The sequence below is a fragment of the Narcine bancroftii genome, chromosome 1, assembly GCF_036971445.1.
Source record: "Narcine bancroftii isolate sNarBan1 chromosome 1, sNarBan1.hap1, whole genome shotgun sequence".
Classification (NCBI taxonomy): domain Eukaryota; kingdom Metazoa; phylum Chordata; class Chondrichthyes; order Torpediniformes; family Narcinidae; genus Narcine; species Narcine bancroftii.
Window position 1 is genome coordinate 44,828,350 of NC_091469.1, and position 23,266 is coordinate 44,851,615.

Sequence of the window (23,266 nt, forward strand, 5' to 3'; positions counted from 1 at the left end):
TATTTACTAAACTGTGCTACTTTAGCTTTGAATGTAAATGTGTGTTTTTGTAGATGCAAAAGCAGGTTGAAGAACTAGGGAACATGATTTCACAGCGTGATGTATTGCTTGTGGAGGTTGAAGACTTGAGAGCTCTTGCTTCCAAGGTACCAAAAGCAGAAATTCAAGAGGTGGAATTCAACCAGCAATTCCAGAGACTAGCAAATGAAAAATTGTCAATTTTAAAAGAGAAAGACGACCTTGAGGAGAAGTTAAAGAATATCAAAGCAGAAAGGGACAAAATGAAGAAAACCTTGGAAGCAAACATTGAAATGGTGAGTTAAAACTTTGTAATGGCTGTGCAATAATAAATAGCTTGTGATAACTAAGTTGGTGCTAGTTTTGTTAAGCAGAAATGCTGAACAGCAGCTTTGTGTGCCTAGGATAACTTATGAAATTGTGATTGAGGATTCTACTGTGTTGAAACATGTAGAAATTAAATTATGTCATGGTCTTAGATGCAAAATCAAGACGAGAAACTGGAGAAGGTGATGTCTCAGCGTAATACATTGCGCACTGAGATTGAAGAGCTGAAAACTCGTGCTTCCAAAGAACAGAAAGCAAAAATTCAGGAGGAGAAATTCATCCAGCAACTGGAAAATGAAAAATTATCCATAATGAAGGAGAAAAATGATCTTCAAGAATTGCTGGCTTGTGTCAAACTTGAAAATGAAATGAAGAGGACTCTGCAAGAAAAGGTTGGGATAGTAAACAAGTAGGGAAAAGAAGGTTTTAATAATGCTCTTGTACCTTCAATAGGTGTGTTAGCCATGTTTGCTACAATATGCTTCATGCAACTAAACATATTCAGTGCTGTCTGTAAGGAGTATGTACATTCTCCTCATGTCTGCGAGGGTTTTCCCTGGGGGTTCCAGATTCCTCTACCTTTCAAAACGTATTGAGGTCCTAAGTCAATTGGGTGTAATTGGGCGGCATGGGCTCATGGGCCAAAATGGCTGATTACCGTGCTGTAGGTCTCAATTTAAATAAAAATTAAAGTGCAAATAGAAGTAATTGCATGCTTAAAATTAAAATGGTAAAGGAAAATTTAGTGTTCAATGATTCTGGCATTATAAAGGATCCAGTCTGACAAGGTAGTTGTTAAAAATGTTTTCCAGAGCAGCAAAGCAACAAACTCTATTTGAGATGGTAGTATTCTATCTATAGAGTAAGATCCCAAAGTCTATTTGAGATGGTAGTATTCTATCTATAGAGTAAGATCCCAAAGTCTATTTCTACTTCTGGAATAGATATTGCAAGTGTTGTAGATATAGAAAAGTATAAAATTAACTGGTAATAACCCTGAGGGTCTTGGTATTTATTTCATATCCAAGAACCAGTTGCAATGTTGAGAATATTGCTCATTACTCCAGTAGTGAATTTTGAATAATTTGGAAATATAATACTGTCAGAGGAGAAAAACATTCTTTTCCCATAGTGGCCAGCATTAGAGGGTGGGGAGAGGGAAAAACTTGAACAACCTAACCAAACATTGGGTAACCTACTTTATAGTGTTGCTCTCCTAAGGCAAACAAAACTGCAATGGTGTTGGTCAGAGCACATGGTCTTCAAATAAATGGTATAACGATGCCCACAGGCTTGGGTCCCTGCTTTGCCTTCCTTTTTGTGGGGATATGGAACAGTCTTTGTTCTGCATCATCCCCAACACTTTCTCCATTATACTGATGACTGAATTTGAACTATTTAACCCATGTTACTCATCTCCACACCTCTGTCTAATTCTTGGACTATTTCTGAAATGCCTCTTTCCAGACCTCTCTATCTCCATCTCAGGGCACGAGTTATTACTAATGCTTGCTACAAGCCTACTCATTACCACAGCTACCTTGAACACGTTTTCTCCTGAAAGAATGCCATCCCTTTCTACCAATTTCTCCACTTTCACTACATCTGTTCTCAAGATGAGACCTTCCATTCCGGGCATCAGATATGTCCTTTTTAAAGCATTGTAACTTCCCACGACTGTGGTCAGTAGAACCATCTCTAGCATTTCCTCAGTTTCTTGGAGTTCCTCTTTTATATTTGCTCTTCCCAAACTGAACAAGGATAGGGGGTTCCCCTTGACCTTGCTTTTAACCCTACCCGCTCCACTGTTCACCATATCATCCTCGACATTTCTGCCAGGTGCAACTAGATCACCAGACACATCTACCCCTCCTCGTTCCTTTATGCCTTCCACAAGGATCACTGTCTCTGTGACTTCCTTTTCCACTTTTCTCTCTCCTCCCATCTCCCTCTGCAGCCACAGGAGTGTAACATTTACTCTTGTAACTCCCTCGTCGCCATCCAGGAACTTGAACAATTCTTCCATGTGAGGTAGTGGTTTACATGCACCTCCTCAAACCTCATCTATTGTGTACTGTGCTCTTGATATAGCCTCTTCACATCAGTGAGACCAAGTGCAAACTTGGGGATCATTTTGCAGAGATGCTGTGCTCTGTTCACAGTAGCCATCCTGAGCTCCCAGTTGCATGTAATTTCAACTCCCATTTCCACACTGACCTGTCTGTCCTGGGTCTTTCTCCACTGCCAGACCGATGGAGCAACACATTATATTCTCCCTGGGCAGCCGACAACCCAATAGTTTGAAAATAGAATTTTTTAGTTTCATTTAATGACTCCCCTCTCTTTGGTACTCCTTCTACTCTTTCCCCTTTGATTCCATCCCAAACTACCCATTGGATTCTACTGCTCTCTCCCTGCTCCCCATCCTGACTTTTCTGTTCTATCAAATCTCTCTTTATACCACCATTGTCACCTTATTAATTTTCAGCAATGTTTTCTAATCACCCACTCCATCTGTATGACGCGTCTTTCTCCACCTGACCTTTTTTCCTATCTCTCTCTCCCTTTGGCAGTTGCCAATCTTCTACCTCTGACATGCTTCACCTCTCCCTAGTTCACCAATTTCATGTTGTGCCCCTGTCCTGCTTATCCCATTATACTCTTTTCACTAGCTTCTCATTCCCAGTCTTGGTGAAGGGCTCAGGCACGAAAAGTTGACCATTCTTTTTTCCCCAACTTGAGCTGCTGAGTTCTTACAGGTGTGTGTGGGTGTGTGTGGTGCTTATTTGGGATAATGTTACCTATGAAAATATAAGGTCATAATATGCCAGGTATTTTAGAAGAAATAGTGGGTGTATGAAACTACTTTCCATAGAATGCTTGACTGGTTTAGTGATATCATTAAATAATGAATCAAATAATAGAACAAAATTATTTTGGCACATCAAATTTATGAAATGTAGAATAATTTATTCCTCATGTTCTCTGCTCTTTCCCCAAGGTTTTGCATGCTATATTTCCTCGAGTGCCAATCTCATTCTATCTTTTAAACTCCTAATGTGCTAAAATCAGTGATAAGTTGTACAAAATGTGATTTTATTTAAAAAAAAATTTGAACTCAACTGTGTTAATTTATTAATTCTTTACTTTTGGCTTCTAAGAAAAATACTTATACTAAAATAACATTTAAAACTGTACATAGAAAAGAAATTTAAAAAAAAATGTTTAAGTGTGAAAAAAATGTTTAAATGTGCATTGACTGGCACTTCAAAGGATGCAACAAAAAATCTGGTTCTGGCCACCAACAGATCAATGACTCGATGTCACAATTTTATAGAAGTTGTTTACAGAAATGTGTTTTCTGAATTGATTACCTGTTGATCATCATTTTGTGCATGATAGTAAAAAGAACAAACTAGTCATCAAAAATTTGACAAAACTCCTACATGTATAAAGGGTCTGTGATTTGCACATTAACCCAAAATGAATTGCTGCCCTGAGATTGCAGTGTTTTTCACAATCCTTCCATTATTACTTTTTCACGTGATAAATATTGAACTGAAAAAGTCAAAGATATTTCAATCCTTCCACAAATATTAAATGACTAGAAGCTTGGTTTGCTGAAGATTTCAAATCCATGATCGCAACCCTGCCTTTTTGACTTTTGGATATGTGATTGTAATTCTTTCTTCAAGGATGTATCCCCATTTGCTTGTATTTGGTCCATATAACTCTTAAACTTTTCTTATCCACTTGCCTGCCTATTGACTTAAACATTCGTAATTGTGCCTGTCTCATACGAAGCACACTGTGGGGTGGGGGAGGCTCGGTGAAGTTGCTCCTCTGGTCTCTTTTTAAATCTTTTCTCCCTCACCTTTTAAAACGATGTCCTCTAGTTTTAGAATGTCGTTCCTGAGTGGGTGAGGGGAAACTGTCAATGTCCCTCATGATTTTGTACTCCTCCAGGGGGTGGAGTGGGTGGTGGGAGAAGGAAGTCTCAGCCTCTCTAGAATTTAAGACCTCCAGTCCAGGCCTCATGGTTGCAAATAGTCTCTGCACACTGTTCATCTTAACATCTTTCCTATTGCTGGTGATTATATTGTGCACAATACTCATACCAATGGCATACAGGTGTAACGTGCCATCCCAATTCATGTGATCAATGTCCGAGCCAATAAAGGCAAGCTTGCCAAACACCTACACCATTTTGTCTACCCATGTCGCCACTTTCAGGGAACCATGTATCTGAAGTCTGAGGTATCTATTTGACATTGCACTCCAGGAACCTCTTGTTTGCTCTACAAGTCCTGGTAAACAAGAAAATCTGCAGATTTTGGCTCAGGCCTGAAACAGCAATTACTTTTTAAACTTCCTAAGGATGCTGCATAACCTGCTGAATTTCTCCAGCAGTTTTGTCTACTTCTGTAAGTCCACCCGGGCATGGCTTGCTAAAATCCAATACCGTAAACTTATCAGACAATTCCATCTTCATATCCTTGTGAATAAATTTTTGCAACTGGTAATTTTAATTAAACAATATCTTTTTAAAAATTTTTAAATTAAAATTACTTTTTATTTTCAATCTTTTTATTAAGTTTCAGATTAATAAACCTAACAATAATAGAGATCAGGATTGCATTAATAACTATTAATGTATAAAACACAGACACTAACATATGTAAACTGAGCCTCCCAACCTCTTAAAAGCCAAACATGAAAAAGAACCAAATTTTATTACAAAAATATCCCCCTAACTTTAAAAAAAACCAAAAGTTGGACTACCATATTTCACCGGTTAAATAATTATTTTGATGTTAACTACGCTCCTCTATACTCTAATAAAAGTTAAGACGATTCAGAAAGGATTAACTTGCATCATATGAAAATGTTGAATAAATGGTCTCCATGTTTCTTCAAATTTAACCGAAGGGTCAATTTTTTCTAAGTTTAAACAAGCTTTTTTTTATGGAATATGAAGGGAATAGTATGTTTTTGTGATTTTGTTTATGGATTTTATGCAGTCATGGATAACTGCCTCACGTCTTTTGAGCAGTTGTCTAATAAATTATAATCTGCCTAGATATCTACAGATTAGGAACTTTTTAAATGTTGTTTTATCTACTTTTGTGATACCACATCAGACTGGGGTTATTGATTAAAATTTTGTTTAAACTCCTTCCAGAAGAGCTTAATAACAATTTGTGGTTTTATCCTGAAAATGTGTCCAGTGATATCTGATAAAATTAAAAATAAATGGGAAAGAGAGCTTCAGATACCCTTACCTGGGAGAAAATTCTCCAATTAGTTAATACTTCCATGTGTGCTTGACACACTCTGATGCATTTCAAGGTCCCATATGTCTAAGGATAAGCTAGCATATTTTTACTCCTATATAGACTCTGAGGTGGCTTCCCTAATGCATATGTTTTGGTCCTGCCCTTCCTTGAAAAAATATTGGAAAGATTTTTGATATTATTTCAGCAGTTTTACTTGTTGATGTACAACCTTGTTCTATTACTGCACTTTTTGGACTACCAATTTTGGACTTTGGCCATTATCTATTTCAGCTTGTTGTCTGATTGCATTTGTTACTTTAATAGCCAGGAGATCTATTTGACTTAAATGGAAAATCCTAAACCACCTACCACCTTTCAATGATTTCCCCAAACTATAGCATGTTTAAACTTAGAAAAAATCATAGGTGGTCTATTCACCCTTCAGTTAAATTTGAAAATTACTAACTTTTTTCCAGTTATTGTTCTTATGTACACCTCTATTCACTCTGTATTTCCCGAAGTGTGTGTATTGCAAAGATTCTGAAACTGAGATGAGGAATGTGTTGTTCTGGTTCTTTCCCAATTAGAGGATTGAGCTTACCAAAGGCATTGGAACAATACTTTCAGAATGCTTCTAAACACATAAGGCATGTTTAAATTTTGTTTTCTTGATCATAACCTTTACTTTTGTATGGAATTGTAAATACATTAATTTTACCCAACAGCTTAAAATGGAGGAGAGAAATGAAATTGCTGAAATGGACCCAAGGTTGGAAAAACAAATTGTAAAATTGAAAGGGGAGCAGATGCAAACTGAAACCACTGATCCGAGAAGCAAGGAAATTAACGCAGAAATTCTCAAACTTTCTAATCATCTACAAGAGAAAGATAATCTTCTGCAGGTATGATTTCAGCATTACTTTGTTTCGCTTGCATTGGTACCTGAAAATCAAACAATATGTTGGGAGCTGAATAGCAGTCTGAAAGTTGCTATTTTTTTTGTCATTTGGACATTTCTTGAATGAATTGCATTTTCCTTTGAAGACTGGATAAACTTTGTAACTCAAAAGTATATTTCCTTGCTGCGATTCAATGTTTCAAACTTAAAATTCATATCAATTGAAGAGGTATACATCAATGACTTTTGTAATGTAAAAGATTTAGATTGACATGTCTTTCACATATCAGCTATCTCAATAGAATTTCATGCCCAATGTTTTTTGAAATTGTGTGGTAATTTGTAGTAGAAATATATGGAGAAATTGTGTGGTTATTAACATAATTTGTTGTTTATGGTAAAACTGCCTTTAAATCCTTGACAATGATGAAAGAAGATGTTTTAAGTGAAACAAGACCTTTTTCGATACTTCTGGAAATGTCTGCTAGTCTTTATAAGCTTTGTAAATCCAGTGTTCTAAGATGATAAAACACTAAACCTCATCAGACAAAATGAGATATCCTTTGGCACCGAGACAAAATAAATTAGAAAACCTCGAGTGTTTAAAATTTTATGAATGTTATATCATGCAGAAACACAAAAACAGCAGATGCTAGAATCTTGACCAAATAATTTGAAGCTGGAAGAACTCAGCGGTCAGGGTCAATCATCAAGACATATAAAGGTTCCTGACGCAAATTGTGGAGTGACGGTTGCTATCCACTTGTGTTGCTGTCCACTGATTCTTCCAGCTTCTCATGATCTAATAGGTAGTACTTGTTATATGCCCAACTAACGTATGTCACTGAAATGGTAAGAAAATATTACCAAAATAAAATTGCTTCTTGAAGTTGATTCTTAAATTGATTCTTAAAGTTGATTCTATTGTTGCAACTGGAATGTGACAAATTTCAGTATTTGGTAGTTAAAGGCCAATTATATAAGATATATAAGCCATGAAAGACCTCAACAATGAAGACGCTGTTTACATCCGGTACCACACAGATGGCAGTCTCTTCAATCTGAGGCGCCTGCAAGCTCACACCAAGACACAAGAGCAACTTGTCCGTGAGCTACTCTTTGCAGACGATGCTGCTTTAGTTGCACATTCAGAGACAGCTCTTCAGCGCTTGATGTCCTGTTTTGCGGAAACTGCCAAAATGTTTGGCCTGGAAGTCGGCCTGAAGAAAACGGTCCTCCATCAGCCAGCTCCCCACTATGACTACCAGCCCCCCCACATCTCCATGGGGCACACAAAACTCAAAACGGTCAACCAGTTTACCTATCTCGGCTGCACCATTTCATCGGATGCAAGGATCGACAACGAGATGGATAACAGACTCGCCAAGGCAAATAGCGCCTTTGGAAGACTACACAAAAGAGTCTGGAAAAACAACCAACTGAAAAACCTCACAAAGATTAGCGTATACAGAGCCGTTGTCATACCCACACTCCTGTTCGGCTCCAAATCATGGGTCCTGTACCGGCATCACATACGGCTCCTAGAACGCTTCTACCAGCGTTGTCTCCGCTCCATCCTCAACATTCATTGGAGCGACTTCATCTCCAACATCGAAGTACTTGAGATGGCAGAGGCCGACAGCATCGAATTCACGCTGCTGAAGATCCAACTGCACTGGGTAGGTCACGTCTCCAGAATGGAGGACCATCGCCTTCCCAAGATAGTGTTATATGGCGAGCTCTCCACTGGCCACCGTGACAGAGGTGCACCAAAGAAGAGGTACAAGGATTGCCTAAAGAAATCTCTTGGAGCCTGCCACATTGACCACCGCCAGTGGGCTGATATCGCCTCAAACCGTGCATCTTGGCGCCTCACAGTTCGGCGGGCAACAACCTCCTTTGAAGAAGACCACAGAGCCCACCTCACTGTCAAAATACAAAGGAGGAAAAACCCAACCCCAACCAACCAATTTTCCCTTGCAACCGTGTCTGCCTGTCCCGCATCGGACTTGTCAGCCACAAACGAGCCTGCAGTTGACGTGGACATTACCCCTCCATAAATCTTCGTCCGCGAAGCCAAGCCAAGGAAGAAAGAAGATGTAAGATATAGTTCTGGAAATTCTAAGCTAAGTAGTTTACATTGAAATCAATATAGTGCGTTAGTGTCTCATTTTTGTTACAGCACTGAAAAGTTTGTGAAGACCTTAAAGCATATAGACAAGGTTCAGGCAACCAGCACTTCAGGCAACCAGCACTTCAGGCAACCAGCACTTCAGGCAACCAGCACTTCAGGCAACCAGCACTTCAGGCAACCAGCACTTCAGGCAACCAGCACTTCAGGCAACCAGCACTTCAGGCAACCAGCACTTCAGGCAACCAGCACTTCAGGCAACCAGCACTTCAGGCAACCAGCACTTCAGGCAACCAGCACTTCAGGCAACCAGCACTTCAGGCAACCAGCACTTCAGGCAACCAGCACTTCAGGCAACCAGCACTTCAGGCAACCAGCACTTCAGGCAGGCTTGCCCTGTTAAACTAGCAATGCCCCTCAATGCACGTGCATTGTTTTCACTGTTGCCATTTGTGAAGAGGTGAATCGGGTTATTAGTGCAAGGAAGGTGTACCAAAGGCCTGATTGGGACACTGGTGTAGAAGTGAGCCAGGTTGACAGTGCGAGGAAGGTGCACCGAGGGCCTGATCAGGACACTTGCATGGAGATGTCGGGTTGCCTTGGTCAAGTTGGGAGCAAACATTCAGCCAGAGGAGTGCCTCAGCCATGCCCACCCGCAGCAGTAATTTGAATAAAGTTGTGTTGGAATGAATTGGCGGTGCCCAGGATGAAGAGTCAGCTGCTGCCATTTGGGATAACTCTCCCAAGGTGTCTCCCTATCTATGCCTAGTGAGAGTCTTTATTTTATTAGTATTAAGTATATTAATAAGGCTTTATCTGTGAACTTGGGGGAGTAACTTAATTATGACAGTGGCACAATTAACATAGCCGCTAGTGCAACGCTGTTACAGTGCCAGCGACTGGGGTTCATATTTAAATACTGTGAGTTACAGGAATTGCTTGATTAAAGTGAACTTCATATAATTAAAGGCTACAATACTAATTTTTAGATTACATTGTGCAGTTTTTTTGTCTTTCAAATGGTCTATTCTATATGCAGGTATATTAGTTAGGCATTGGAAGAGTCAACCAGGAAATTTGCATTTTCGGTGTCCGTGATCCCCATAGGTGCTGGGTAATGGGAATTTTACTGTACTGAGGAAGGTAGCATTTTTCACATGAAATGGACAAGGTTGAGATGTGAACAATGTCTCTCTTGTTATTACTAGGAACAGCTAGGTTTTTTTAATATTAGTTTGCTGCATCTCAGCATAATTTTGAACCACTAACAGCTATGGAGGGAAGAATTGTAACAATTCAAAATGTGGCTTGCTGTGATCTGCCCCAAGATGATTATACATGAATTTTTAATCCTGGCCTATAAATAATAAATTCCATGTATGCATGGAAAGAAGTTGAGGGCCACTGCTTCAAATTAATTGCATCTTATTGTAAGGCTAGTTTCAAGACTGATAGAGCAGTTTGGTCAGATTGAAAGAAATACATCAAGGTGATAGAATTTAAATCATGTGAAATTTTAACATTCTATGGAGTTCCAGCTAAGTTTGCCCTTGCTCTTTTTGATACCTGGTTGTTAGCATTATCTGCATTTTTGTCTTTTTTCAGTTGATTTAAAAAGAGGCCTCTCTTACTTTTAAAGTGAATTTATTTTTGTTCTTCAGGAAGTAATTCAAAATTTAATCGGATTGGAAAAAGAGTACAAGATGGAGGTAGCTGAAACTGATTCTCAACTTTCAAGAGAGGGGGAAGCATGGAATGAGCTACTGCTCAAATTTTGCTCTAAATTTCCTGAAGAGTCAACAGAATCAATAAGTATAAAAAAGCTACAGGAAGAGAATAAAAAACTATATGAACAGTTTATGTGGTGGAGATATGGTTTCATGGTAATTGCAATTTGTAGTCTTTTCTGTTTATAGGTTACATTGCATTGCTTAAATTTTAGAAGGGAAAGCACCACAAAATTTGGAAATCATGAAATAATAACATAAATTTGGGGAACAACAGATCGAGTAGCGTATGTAGAAAGGAAAGTAGGATGAACACAAATCCTAAAAATAAATCTTGGGCATGTCCTGCTTTCCAGTCTAACTGGCTAAGCTTTCCCAGCATTTTTATCATCTAAATTTACTTTTGTAATTTAATTACTCAACCAGGAGAATGTTATCTCCAAATCTTCAACTTTGGAATCGGTTACACTTGCATGGGATGTGGCATCATTGGGTATTTGTCCCTCAGTAAACGTTAAACCAGTGGTTCTCAACCTTTTTCTTTCCACCCACATACCACTTTGTATTCCCTATGCCATAGGTGCTCTGTGATTAGTAGGGATTGCTTAAAGTAGTATGTGGGTGGAATGGAAAAGTTTGTAAACCACTGTTTTAATTGAACCTAATTGACTCATTATGCACACAGTTTCATAACTCCAAAGGAAATGGGCCATTGACATTTTTTTCTCAAGCAAAATATTTCAGGAACAATTGGGTCTAGAGCAGTGATTCTCAACCTTCCCTTCCCAATGATACTCAACTTTAAACAAATATAAAAGAAATAAAGAAAATTATGAAATAAGATGAATTCAAACAAAAGTATCTTGAGCTTACATCTCTATCATGATTCTTCAAAGAATGAGAAAGCATGCTCCCAGTCAGCTCGGTTATTATGACATACGATGTCATAGTAACTATGGTAACACTACAAACAACAATTTTCCTTAGAGTTAGGCACAAAATTAACAAAAATCAAAAATACAAGGTTTTAACCTTTACATTCTGGCCTCTAATTATTATAGTGGACATTAATGACTAATATATAATAATTACTATGACAGATACAAAAGTAAATATAAGATTAGAAATCAAAACTTTCTGCTTCTTGTTTTAGTAATAGGCTGATTAAGTAACCAGTCTTGGTTTTAATCTGCACTTGCCGAACAAAACCTTTTTTTGTCCGGAACTGTATCCACGATTTTCCCCAGCAACCAAGAATTTCTTGGTGCAGATTTGTCCATGTTAATTACAATGTCTCTGCATAAAAAAAAATTACTCAGTAGTGTATTGGTTTATTTCTGTTCACTTCTGATAAAGTCTTTTTTTTTGTATTTTATCAACAGTGTGCATTGTGCAGGGTTTGTTATAATGTGATGAGGTATCAGGTCCCAATAACTAATTGTGACTTGGATCTAGCAAATGAGAAGAAAAGGAATACTGAATTGTGCATGCAGTTGCAGACTCTGAAAAAGCAAATCTCTGACTCGCCTCTGCAAGAGTTGGCATCGGAAGAGAAGAAACCTGAATTACTACGGCTTTCCACATTAATTGAATACAAAGAAAACCATTTGAAGGTTTTTTTTCATTTCATTACTTTTATTTAAAAAAATCAATGAATTAGAAGGTTTCGTTGTGGGGTGACTATTTTGTGCAAAAAAAAAAAATCCACACGAAGCTAATGACGGTGATATTGTATCTAGTCTCGGCAGGCACTATCCATTGTCATTTGCTGTCTAACTTGTTTTCATATTTGAAGTGTTAAAAGATTATCAATTCGGAAAGTGAATTGAATATGGGTTATTTCTTGGGTTATTACAACAAAAAATTAAGTGAATAGCTGTATTTTAGAACTCTTTGTAAATCCTTTTTTTAAAGAATTGTCATTTTGTTTGATATTCAAAGCAACTTTCCTCAGAATAGATTAGTAAAGATGCAGGCAGAATCATTACTCAATGGGGAAGTATCATAATATTCAAAACAAAGCATTTTAGGATTTGAGATTGATCTTTTTCAATTATATGCATAAATGTAATAACAATACAACAAGTTTTTAAAAATTCTTTGAAATACTGTCCATTCGTGTGGTCCTAACTTGTGAAACTCATCCAAATTTCTATTAACTTTCACTGTCAGCCATTCTGGATGTGAGAAACAGAAGTACCTTCACAGAATTTGCTCGAGACAAAAATTGAGAACAAAGAACTTTTATTATACTATTACAACAATGCAAAGTTGGGTGCTTCCCCTTACCCTGGGAATACACACAGATACTGAGGCTGACCCAACTTTTATACATTTCATTTCAGTACAGAGATACCTTCCCCCTAACATTCTTCTGCCTCCTGGATTGGTTTAGCATTAGGTAATTCTGCCCACGTGGATTCTAAATTCTTATCAGTTTATGTGCCTTCCTGCAAACTTGTTAGCCAGGAAATATCATGTCTTTGTTCTTCACTCATTAATCAATCCCCAAGACTTGCTAAAGCTATCTACTTGCTATCCTGTTTTGAAGATCCTTATTTTATTATACTTTTATAACCCTTCCTCCCATTCCAGCATCCCTTCACCCTGATTTAACCCAAAATACTTCATTTCTAATGAGCACTTGCTTGACTCCTCACATTCCAGTATCCCTTCACCTTAAGTTAACCCATAATACTTCATTTCTAATGAGCACTTGCTTGACTCCTCACATTTCAGTATCCCTTACATGGATAACCACCATCTTCTGCAGATTAAATTTCTTCTCTCTCCAGTTCTATATTCTGCCTGGGGGAAGACTGTCTATTTTATCTATGACACTATTTTTTTTTTGTTTGGCACCCCCTGCCTCTTTTGTTCTAATAAGAATAAACCCAATCTCTTCTTAAAACTATTACACTCAATTCCAAGCTACATCCTGGTCAGTATCATCTGCACTCTCTCTTCCCTTTTGTTATGTGGTGAACAGAATTGTACATGATGGTCTGATCAAATGTTGAGAATTTCTAAGATGTTCCAGTAATAGCAGGGTAAGCAGCATCTGGTGAGTTTTCCAGTTGCTGAATTCTACTGAAAGGTCTTGTGTACAATCCCATGCATTGAGTCATTTATAAAAATATTTTGGGTAAATAAGAGGCTCTGCTCCCAAAATTTGAATTTTGTTTTTTTTTCCTGCTTATTAATTTAGGATGCCCAGCAGATTTTGTCAGAACTGAAGCTAAAATACGAAAACTACTTGATAAGCACTAAGAAAGGATTATCATCCAAAGCAAAAGCACAAAAGGTTTTTGTGGAAAGAATTTCTCTGTCATCTACAAATGCTTCGGCAACAATTGAAGAAATTGAACATGAAATGCAATTGCTAAATCGTGATCTTCAGCTTCAAATTGAAGTAGTTAAGGTATATCTTATTTTCTCTCTAAGATGGGCATCACTTTAAGGGTATTTCTGAAATTGCCATGTTCTGTAAATACTATACTTTTACAAATCTACATTATTTGTAAAAACAATGTCTAAATCATTTGCTTCCCATTGAGGTTTTAAATCTTTTGGTTTGAAATTACACATTAAAGCCTTTTATAGACTCTATTGGTATTAAAATATTCTATTAATATTATAATACAGCAAAATCCTCTTTATCCTGCACCATGGATGTCTGATATGTGATTTTATGGTTGACTGAGACTCACGCTTCTTCAGCAATGAAGACGCTGTTTACATCCGGTACCACACGGATGGCAGTCTCTTCAATCTGAGGCGCCTGCAAGCTCACACCAAGACACAAGAGAAACTTGTCCGTGAACTACTCTTTGCAGACGATGCCGCTTTAGTTGCCCATTCAGAGCCAGCTCTTCAGCACTTGACGTCCTGTTTTGCGGAAACTGCCAAAATGTTTGGCCTGGAAGTCAGCCTGAAGAAAACGGAGGTCCTCCATCAGCCAGCTCCCCACCATGACTACCAGCCCCCCCAGATCTCCATCGGGCACACAAAACTCAAAACGGTCAACCAGTTTACCTATCTCGGCTGTACCATTTCATCAGATGCAAGGATCGACAACGAGATAGACAACAGACTCGCCAAGGCAAATAGCGCCTTTGGAAGACTACACAAAAGAGTCTGGAAAAACAACCAACTGAAAAACCTCACAAAGATAAGCGTATACAGAGCCGTTGTCATACCCACACTCCTGTTCGGCTCCATGGCTCCTCTACTGGCATCACCTACAGCTCCTAGAACGCTTCCACCAGCGTTGTCTCCGCTCCATCCTCAACATTCATTGGAGCGCCTTCATCCCTAACATTGAAGTACTCGAGATGGCAGAGGCCGACGGCATCGAGTCCACGCTGCTGAAGATCCAGTTGCGCTGGGTGGGTCACGTCTCCAAAATGGAGGACCATCGCCTTCCCAAGATCGTGTTATATGGCGAGGTCTCCACTGGCCACCGTGACAGAGGTGCACCAAAGAAGAGGAACAAGGACTGCCTAAAGAAATCTCTTGGTGCCTGCCACATTGACCACCGCCAGTGGGCTGATATCGCCTCAAACCGTACATCTTGGCACCTCACAGTTCGGCGGGCAGCAACCTCCTTTGAAGAAGACCGCAGAGCCCACCTCACTGACAAAAGACAAAGGAGGAAAAACCCAACCCCAACCAACCAATTTTCCCCTGCAACCGCTGCAACTGTGTCTGCCTGTCCCGCATCAGACTTGTCAGCCACAAACGAGCCTGCAGCTGACGTGGACATTTACCCCCTCCATAAATCTTCGTCCGCGAAGCCAAGCCAAAGAAGAGACTCACGCTTCCAATGCCTAAGACACCTGCATTAAGAATACACCGTTTAAAAGGCAAAAGTCAGTGCAAAATATAAAGCAATTTGTAAAAAAAAAACATTACTGTCATCTTTAATTGATGTGCAGTACATTCACTGAAATCAATTCAGAGGAGAAATACATTAAAAAAAAGTTCACCTGTCATTTGGTTCACCCACTATGGAGTTGCGATGTGTGCCAGGTCTGCCCTGTGTGTGGTGCACCCTCTCACTGACGGCAACTGCAGAGCTCTCTCTTGGAGTGACTAATGGGGGAAGGAAGAAATAGGGGGAGAGGGATTGTTTGAGACCAGCACTACAGGAGAGGCGAACTAGCACACCATCTCACTGACCCCTGACTGCTGATCTCTCTCTTGGGGTTGCTGGTGGGGGAGGAAGGAAATAGGGTACAGATGACACTTTCCTTAATTTAATATATCCTAATTTCAAAGTATCATCTTCCAAAAAGCATGAGCTATAATCTAAATTTTGATCTCTTTAATCCAATAAATCCAACGTTGTGACTGCTGCTTTATTTAGTTTTAACTCGTTGATAAAACAGAAAAACATTTTGCATAACTTCGCATCATGATTTTCATAACAAAGCACTTACTGTGCAATGGAAATATTGTGGCGGCACACAGCATAATGGCAAACTGCCCCTGCTTGTATTGCCACGTGCCGGGGCAGCCATTATGAGATGGCGTCGTCAGGGGTTTCTTCTTGACTCCAGCATCCCTTCCAGCGGTACCCTGGGTAGTGATTATGATGTCACAATGTACCAGGTGACTGAGCTCATGCTGCCCTTAAAGGGGCGAGCTGAATTTGAATAAAAACAGTCATTAATGACCATCGGTGTGGCAGCAGTGATTTACTTCAGCTCCTCAGAGAGCCACAATATAAAACTTGTATAAAGAAGCTCAAACTTTGGAAATTCATAACAATATAGATAAACAAATTTAAAGAGAAAGACAGAAAATTTTTAGATGCAAAAAATTCAAGGAAAATCTCTCGTGCTCACACCTTCACACCCTGAAGAATAATGAGCAAGCAGTTAGTCTGCACAGATATTACAACATATTACATCATAGTCACTTTGGTAACACTAAAAACAATAGTTTCTTAAAGAGATGGGCACAAATTTAACTAAGAATTAAAAAACATACGGTTTTAACCTTTACATAGGGGAAGGGGATTGTTAAAAAATGTGAGAGAAATGACTTAAGGGGGAGGCTTATTTACCACACCTCACCTCCTTCCTGCTGGACCCCAGCCATCAGGTGAAATGTTGCTGATGGGGATGATGAATCCTTGCCACAGGATTTAGGCTGGTTGGTTGGAGGAACAGGGGGGAAAAGCAGATTCATAGTTCAAACACCACCAGCCAGAGCAGGAGAGCAGGGTGCCTGTGGTCCCTGGGATGCATGCCAGCTCTGCCCTGTGTTTGGCACTCTCTCTCAACACCACTTCTCCAGTGGGTGAAGCTGACAGGGTGCTCCTCCCCCTCCTTCCATTTCCTCCCCCAACCCCTAACTGCAGAGTTCTCTCTTGGGGTGCCTGGGGTGAGGAAGGGAGAGGGGGATCATTGGAGATCAGGACAGTAGCATGAATTCAGCCCAAAACTGGCATCCAGCCATGCATACCCATGAGGAGGAGAATAGGAGAGGCAAACTTCCCCCGTGCACAGAGTTGGGGGGAGAACTACCACAGACAGCCATGGGAGCAATGGCCTAAGGGAAGGCTTGTTAGATAAACACCTATAAGAATTACCAATCAACACTTTATTAAAGGACACCAAATTTTTTAAAAAAGTTAAAACAATATATTATGAGCTATGTCTTGTAGCAGACCACTACAAAGAAATACGTACACACACTACTTTATTAGGGCTGAAAAGGCTGCTTTTATATTGTTCAAGTTCCTGCTGTTTTTGCTGATTGACTGAGTTCACCCATATGAATAACAATAGTGGGCGGGTATGTCCATGCATATGAATGCCCTCCTTCCCCACCCTGTTTCTGCTGAGTTAGCTTGACCAATGCCATTTTAGGACTGTTGATCTGACGCTGCCCCAGCTTCTACCCCCTCTGTTTGCTGTCCTGGGAGTCACTTTAGTGATCTCTGTCCCAGTTGAGTTGTAACAGCATTGCACTAACTGTTCTGTTGTCATAATTAACCTGCCTCCACACAAGTGTCCCTCGGCATGACGCAACTCGCCTGTGCACATGTTCCGGTCAAGCCCTCTGTACATCTTCCTTTAAATTCGAATGCTGGTGCTGTAACAGCATTGTTCTAGCCACTATGCAAACTGTTTTTTTCCTTTCTTTGGCTTGGCTTCGCGGACGAAGATTTATGGAGGGGGTAAAAGTCCACATCAGCTGCAGGCTCGTTTGTGGCTGACAAGTCCGATGCGGGACAGGCAGACACGGTTGCAGCGGCTGCAGGGGAAACTTGGTTGGTTGGGGTTGGGTGTTGGGTTTTTCCTCCTTTGCCTTTTGTCAGTGAGGTGGGCTCTGCGGTCTTCTTCAAAGGAGGTTGCTGCCCGCCAAACTGTGAGGCGCCAAGATGCACGGTTTGAGGCAATATCAGCCCACTGGCGGTGGTCAACGTGGCAGGCACCAAGAGATTTCTTTAGGCAGTCCTTGTACCTTTTCTTTGGTGCACCTCTGTCACGGTGGCCAGTGGAGAGCTCGCCATATAACACGATCTTGGGAAGGCGATGGTCCTCCATTCTGGAGACGTGACCCATCCAGCGCAGCTGGATCTTCAGCAGCGTGGACTCGATGCTGTCGACCTCTGCCATCTCGAGTACTTCGACGTTAGGGATGAAAGCGCTCCAATGGATGTTGAGGATGGAGCGGAGACAACGCTGGTGGAAGCGTTCTAGGAGCCGTAGGTGATGCCGGTAGAGGACCCATGATTCGGAGCCGAACAGTTTACCTATCTCGGCTGCACCATTTCATCAGATGCAAGGATCGACAATGAGATAGACAACAGACTCGCCAAGGCAAATAGCGCCTTTGGAAGACTACACAAAAGAGTCTGGAAAAACAACCAACTGAAAAACCTCACAAAAAGATAAGCAAACTGTAGTGCCATCATAATTAACCCCTTCTCCCAGGTTTACCAGTAAAGTCTTTATGCTTAATATTAATAAAGACTCTTGTTGGGCAGGGATGGGGAGACAATTTGGGAGAGCCGCAGCGAGAGGCACCAGACGATTCTTCAATCTGGGCACTGCCATTTTATTCAAACACAACTTGATTGAAACATTATTCAAACAGCTGCTGTGGGGGTGGGAGGGGGGAGGAGGAAGTGCAGGGCCCAACTATGACACTCTGCTGGCTGAATGTTTGCTCCCATCTTCACCAAAGGATTGTATTGCTTCAGAGAACATTTACTTTGACAATTTTAAACTTTTATTTAAAACTTTATACTTATTTATTTAAAAACTTGTTTTTTTTTTAACCAGTTTGTGTTTCTGGTTGACTAAATGCTGGATAATGAGATTTTACAGTACAAGGGCTTGATATAATTTCTCCCAAGATGCAATTAATGAAATGGGTGAAATTATAAATCCAATGCTATGTGGAGGACAGATAACAAAAGTGTGTGGGGAAAAGAAGTATTTAACTTTGGAATAATAAATGTTAAGAAATATTTTGAGGTCTTACTATGTGGTTACTTTGGACATGATCGCTGTAAATGCATTTCTCTTGTGTCTTCAGAAGGAAGCTGTTATTTCTGAGACACAGCGGACTGGTTACGTAAAGTACATCAGGAATTCTGCTAATGAGCTAGCTAATGCAAAGAAAAAGAATGAGGAATTGCTCTTGGAAATTGAAACTTTCAAACAACAAACCTTCAGCAAGAGTGGCTGTGATCCAATATTGGATTTGGAAAACCAGAAGCTGAAAGAAAAATTGAAGACAGATGAACAATTGCTTCAGGTATATAATCAGAATTATATTTTTCTGGATGACTTTCACGGGCTACAAAAAGCTCCCCAAAAAAAAGTTTTTAAAAATTACAATGGTTATACATAACAATTACATCCAAGTCTTCATTTGCTCATTATTTGTTTGATGGAATTTGAAGACCCTGTACATTTGTAAGGGCATAATCAATTTATTTCTCATTTGCAGGACTGTTATTTATTCAAAAACTTACACTAGGTGTTGACATACCTAACATAGTTAACCCAGCTGTTGATTATTTGAAAGTCTGAGACTATATCGTCTTTCTGCTTGTAGTCCTAAAGAGTTTGCAAGGGATCAGTTTCTTGACCTACCTTGGAGCACTTTGACAGTGCTGTACTTTTCACATTAGAACAGGAGTAAAGTAATCCTGAAATGTAGCTGAGTTTCCCCCCTGTGGACTAGATTAATCCAGATTTGCTTCCATGTCAGAAATCCACAAGAAAGGAGATCATCATCCTCATCTTCCAGAAAAAAAGAGCAGAAGGAAGAGATTAGAAATTGGTGATCTATTTTTACTGTTTAATGTGGATTACATGTTTTGGTTTAAGGTCTGTGCCAAGCAAATTAAATCTGCTCTTGGGCAGGTGATTTGTGCACTTTTCCAGCATGAAGACCTCGTGATATTCATGAGCTGTTCAGATATTGATTGCCTTCAAATTGGATGAGGAGTGTCATTTTTTATCTTTATGTTTAGATCTTTTTCCCACTTTTGTTTGGGGTTTATAGCTTATTTCATCATTTTCCTTCAATGGAAATATGGGAAAAGTTATACTCTGGAACTATGAAAAATATAATAAACACAAGGTTACACATGATACAATATAAAATGCAATTTGGGCAAGTGAGAAAGTGAAAAAGTTTTGGGAAGATCTAAATCACGTATTAAATAAAATCACAAAAAGCAACATACCAAAAAATCCAGAGATCTTCTAAGTAATATAAGAAGTCAAGAATTAGGCCTCAAACTGGATGAAACGCAAAAAAGATTTATTATGATAGCCTTAGCTGTAGCAAAAAAATGTATAATGTCAACTTGGAAATCAGAAGAGAGCCTGAAAATACAGCAATAGTACATGGAAATGAATAAATATATTCCATTGGAAAAAATAACATATAATTAAAAAAAATAAAGTCACATTATTTGAACAAATTTGGGAACCGTACATGGAACACAACAGAGAGGGCCTACTGTGGACCTCCACCCACTAAAATGATAAAATGAGAAGACAAAATTAACTGATCCAGTGTGGAAAAAATAGATGACACAATTTTCTTGTTTATTTTCATTGTGTGATGACATTGTTTAATGGTTTTATTGTATTGTATATATTGAACATTTAATGGGTTTGGAGGGGGGTGGGAAGGAGGGAGGGAAGGTGGGGGGAAAAATGCCACTGTATATTTAAGAGGGAAATGTTTGTATATATTTTGATTGATATGGTTCATAGTGTGAAAAATAAAAAAATTAAATTAAAAAAAAAAATTGGATGAGGAATTTAGACACTTGCCCTGTCACTTTAAACAATGATAGAATATTTCCCTTCAAGATGGATATGCAGTCCAAAGTTAGGTTTGTGGAGAGAATTTACAATAGTATAGTACTTCTTTCTGTGCATGCTGGTAATTCAGTCCTAACTAATGGTGCAAAGCTTTTCACTATCAAATTCTGAGTTTGACAAGATTGCCCCCCTCCTCTGTCTTGTCTGTGTTTCTTATCACTGGTTTCTGAGAGTTATGAGCCAAGAGAGTGGAAGCACTTGAGTCAGTCTCCCAGTGAACAGTATCACTGTCACTTGCTCTGTTCTCCTGTTATATGGAGCATCTGTGTCCAATTTGAATTGGTGTTAAACCAAAGTAAATCACAGCAAAAACAAGGCAACTTGTCTGACTAGTCCCTTAGTTTCACCATCAGTTCAGATTACTAGAAGGTGCTGAGAATATGGTGTAGGATTGCTGAAGCATAAACCAAGTGCTGGTCGGAACATGCAGTGGGAATATGGTAGTGGCTCTTCCCCTTGATTGACAAGAATATGGTCCTCTGATGCAGGTGCCGTATGTAATGTAAGTGTAATCCATATACTGGCAGTCACCCAAGAAATCCATTTCATACGGAAATCAAAGATGGTTACATGTCTACAGAGATGCACATATCTCCAGAAAAACAAAATTGATGGAAAGGATGGATCTGGCCATGTTGCTACAGAACTTTCTATTCAGTTGGACTGACCTATATGAGATATTCTTAATAGAAAAATGTGTGCAGAAGAATATATTTGACCAATAGTCAATCAGCCAGTGGTGAAATTAAATCTAATGTCCTCGAGGCTCTCTGCAAAAAGGGATGTAGATGTTCTTGCATAGTTCCCCAAACAAGCTGTGATAACAAGGGCCATTCTGTCAGATCCATAATGTGTGCAGCCCAAGTCTCAGTTCCACCCCATGCTCCCTTTGATGCAGCTAAGGTGAGCATGAGACTGCCATCCATTTCCATTGTTGTCAAAATGTTGGAGAAAGATTTGGTAGTCTACAAGAAATCAGAAATACAATCTTTATATTATTAACTGAGCCACATGCAAATTGGCAAAAGATTAGTGGGGTAAATGATGGCTCTAGGTATTGAGGTAGAATGGGTTCCAATTCATGTGGATGAAGAAAGCTAGTCTATCGGGAAGGTCTTCACCTGAATTGTGTTGGGACTGGTGACCTGGTGAGTTTAGACCAGTGATTCTCAACCTTTTTCTTTCCATTTTTAGTATTCCCTATGCTGTAGGTGCTCTGTGATTAGTAAGGGATTGCTTAAGGTGGTATGTGTGTGGAAAGAAAAAGGTTGAGAACCACTGGTTTAGACTAAATAGAAAAATGTGTGCAGGGTGGGGAAGAGCTCTAAAGAACAGAATATTTTATAAATCTGGAGGAAACGAGTGGAGGAAACTCACAAAGTGTAATTGACTGGGGGGAAAATACTCTAAACAAAGGTATGCAACATAGCAAATCCACTGGTAAAATTTGAAATATCAGTTATTAACAATCTTTAAATGTGAAATCAGGTGGTATTTGCAGAATGACAAGATTTGGGCACTCAATATTCAGAACAGGCCACAGAGGAGAGAAGGAAGGGTTACAATGCTCATCAAGGAAGGTACTAAAGTTATGTGAAACTATGAAGGCAGTAGGTGTGCCACGAAATCTGTAAGGTTGAAATTATGACTGGCAGTTTTAAAAACATGGGAGTAATCTAGATTTCAACATCTGATACTATTTATTGTCATGTAAAAATAAATGTAATATTACATGAAATTACCTTAAGGCAGAAAAAGATTTGGAATCAGAATTTATTTCCATGAAGATGTCACAACATTTGTTGTTTTGCGGCAGCATCACAGTGCAAATGTTGCTATAAAATTACATTTAAAAAAAAAAAAATAAAAATTTAGTGCAAATATAAGAGAAAATGTGGTAGTGCCTGAGATTCATTGACTATTCAGAAATGTGATGGGAGAGGGGAAGAAGCTGTCCTTGTTCCATTGGTTGTTCATCTTCAGATTCTTGTACCTCCGTCTCAATAGTAGCAGTGTGAAGAGGGCGTGGCCTGGGTGGTGAGGGTCCTTGAAGATAGAGGCTGTTTTCTTTAGACACCACATCTTGTAGATGTCCTCTGTGGAGTGGAGACTGATGCCCATGATGGTACTGATAGAGTTCACAACTCTACATTTTTCTTGTCCTGTGCATTGGCATCTGCATACCAGGCAGTGATGCAACCAGTCAGAATGTTCTGCAATACACCTGTAGAAATTTGCAAGAGTCTATCAAATCTCCTCAAACGCTCAACACAACGCTAAATGCAACACCTCTATGCATATGTGTGTGTGGCTAAACCATTACAGTTTAAACTTAGTTTTGTTTTGAAACTCAGATTCTTTACATTGTTGCTCAACAGCAATTATGGAGTAGGTGTGAGGCATCAGACTTCTCAACTCACGAGATTCTTGTCGAATAGTTTTCAGAGAATTCTTTCTTTATACGAATGATTTCCCCCACTTGCACGGAGGTTACAGAACTTTTGATCTCTGCATACTGATTT

At 39.4% G+C, this 23,266-nt stretch overlaps 1 protein-coding gene across 3 annotated transcripts in view; it reads left to right on the plus strand.

The window, feature by feature from the left end:
* The window catches only part of cenpe (centromere protein E), a 144,359-nt gene that overhangs the window by 87,336 nt on the left and 33,757 nt on the right, over nucleotides 1–23,266 (plus strand). For all 3 annotated transcript variants that reach the window (XM_069925310.1, XM_069925298.1, XM_069925304.1), the window contains exons 40-46: nucleotides 54–314; nucleotides 498–737; nucleotides 6,347–6,523; nucleotides 10,312–10,533; nucleotides 11,760–11,990; nucleotides 13,586–13,798; nucleotides 18,934–19,155. In XM_069925310.1, coding sequence (XP_069781411.1) covers nucleotides 54–314; nucleotides 498–737; nucleotides 6,347–6,523; nucleotides 10,312–10,533; nucleotides 11,760–11,990; nucleotides 13,586–13,798; nucleotides 18,934–19,155 — 1,566 coding nt within the window. The remainder of the gene's footprint in view (nucleotides 1–53; nucleotides 315–497; nucleotides 738–6,346; nucleotides 6,524–10,311; nucleotides 10,534–11,759; nucleotides 11,991–13,585; nucleotides 13,799–18,933; nucleotides 19,156–23,266) is intronic.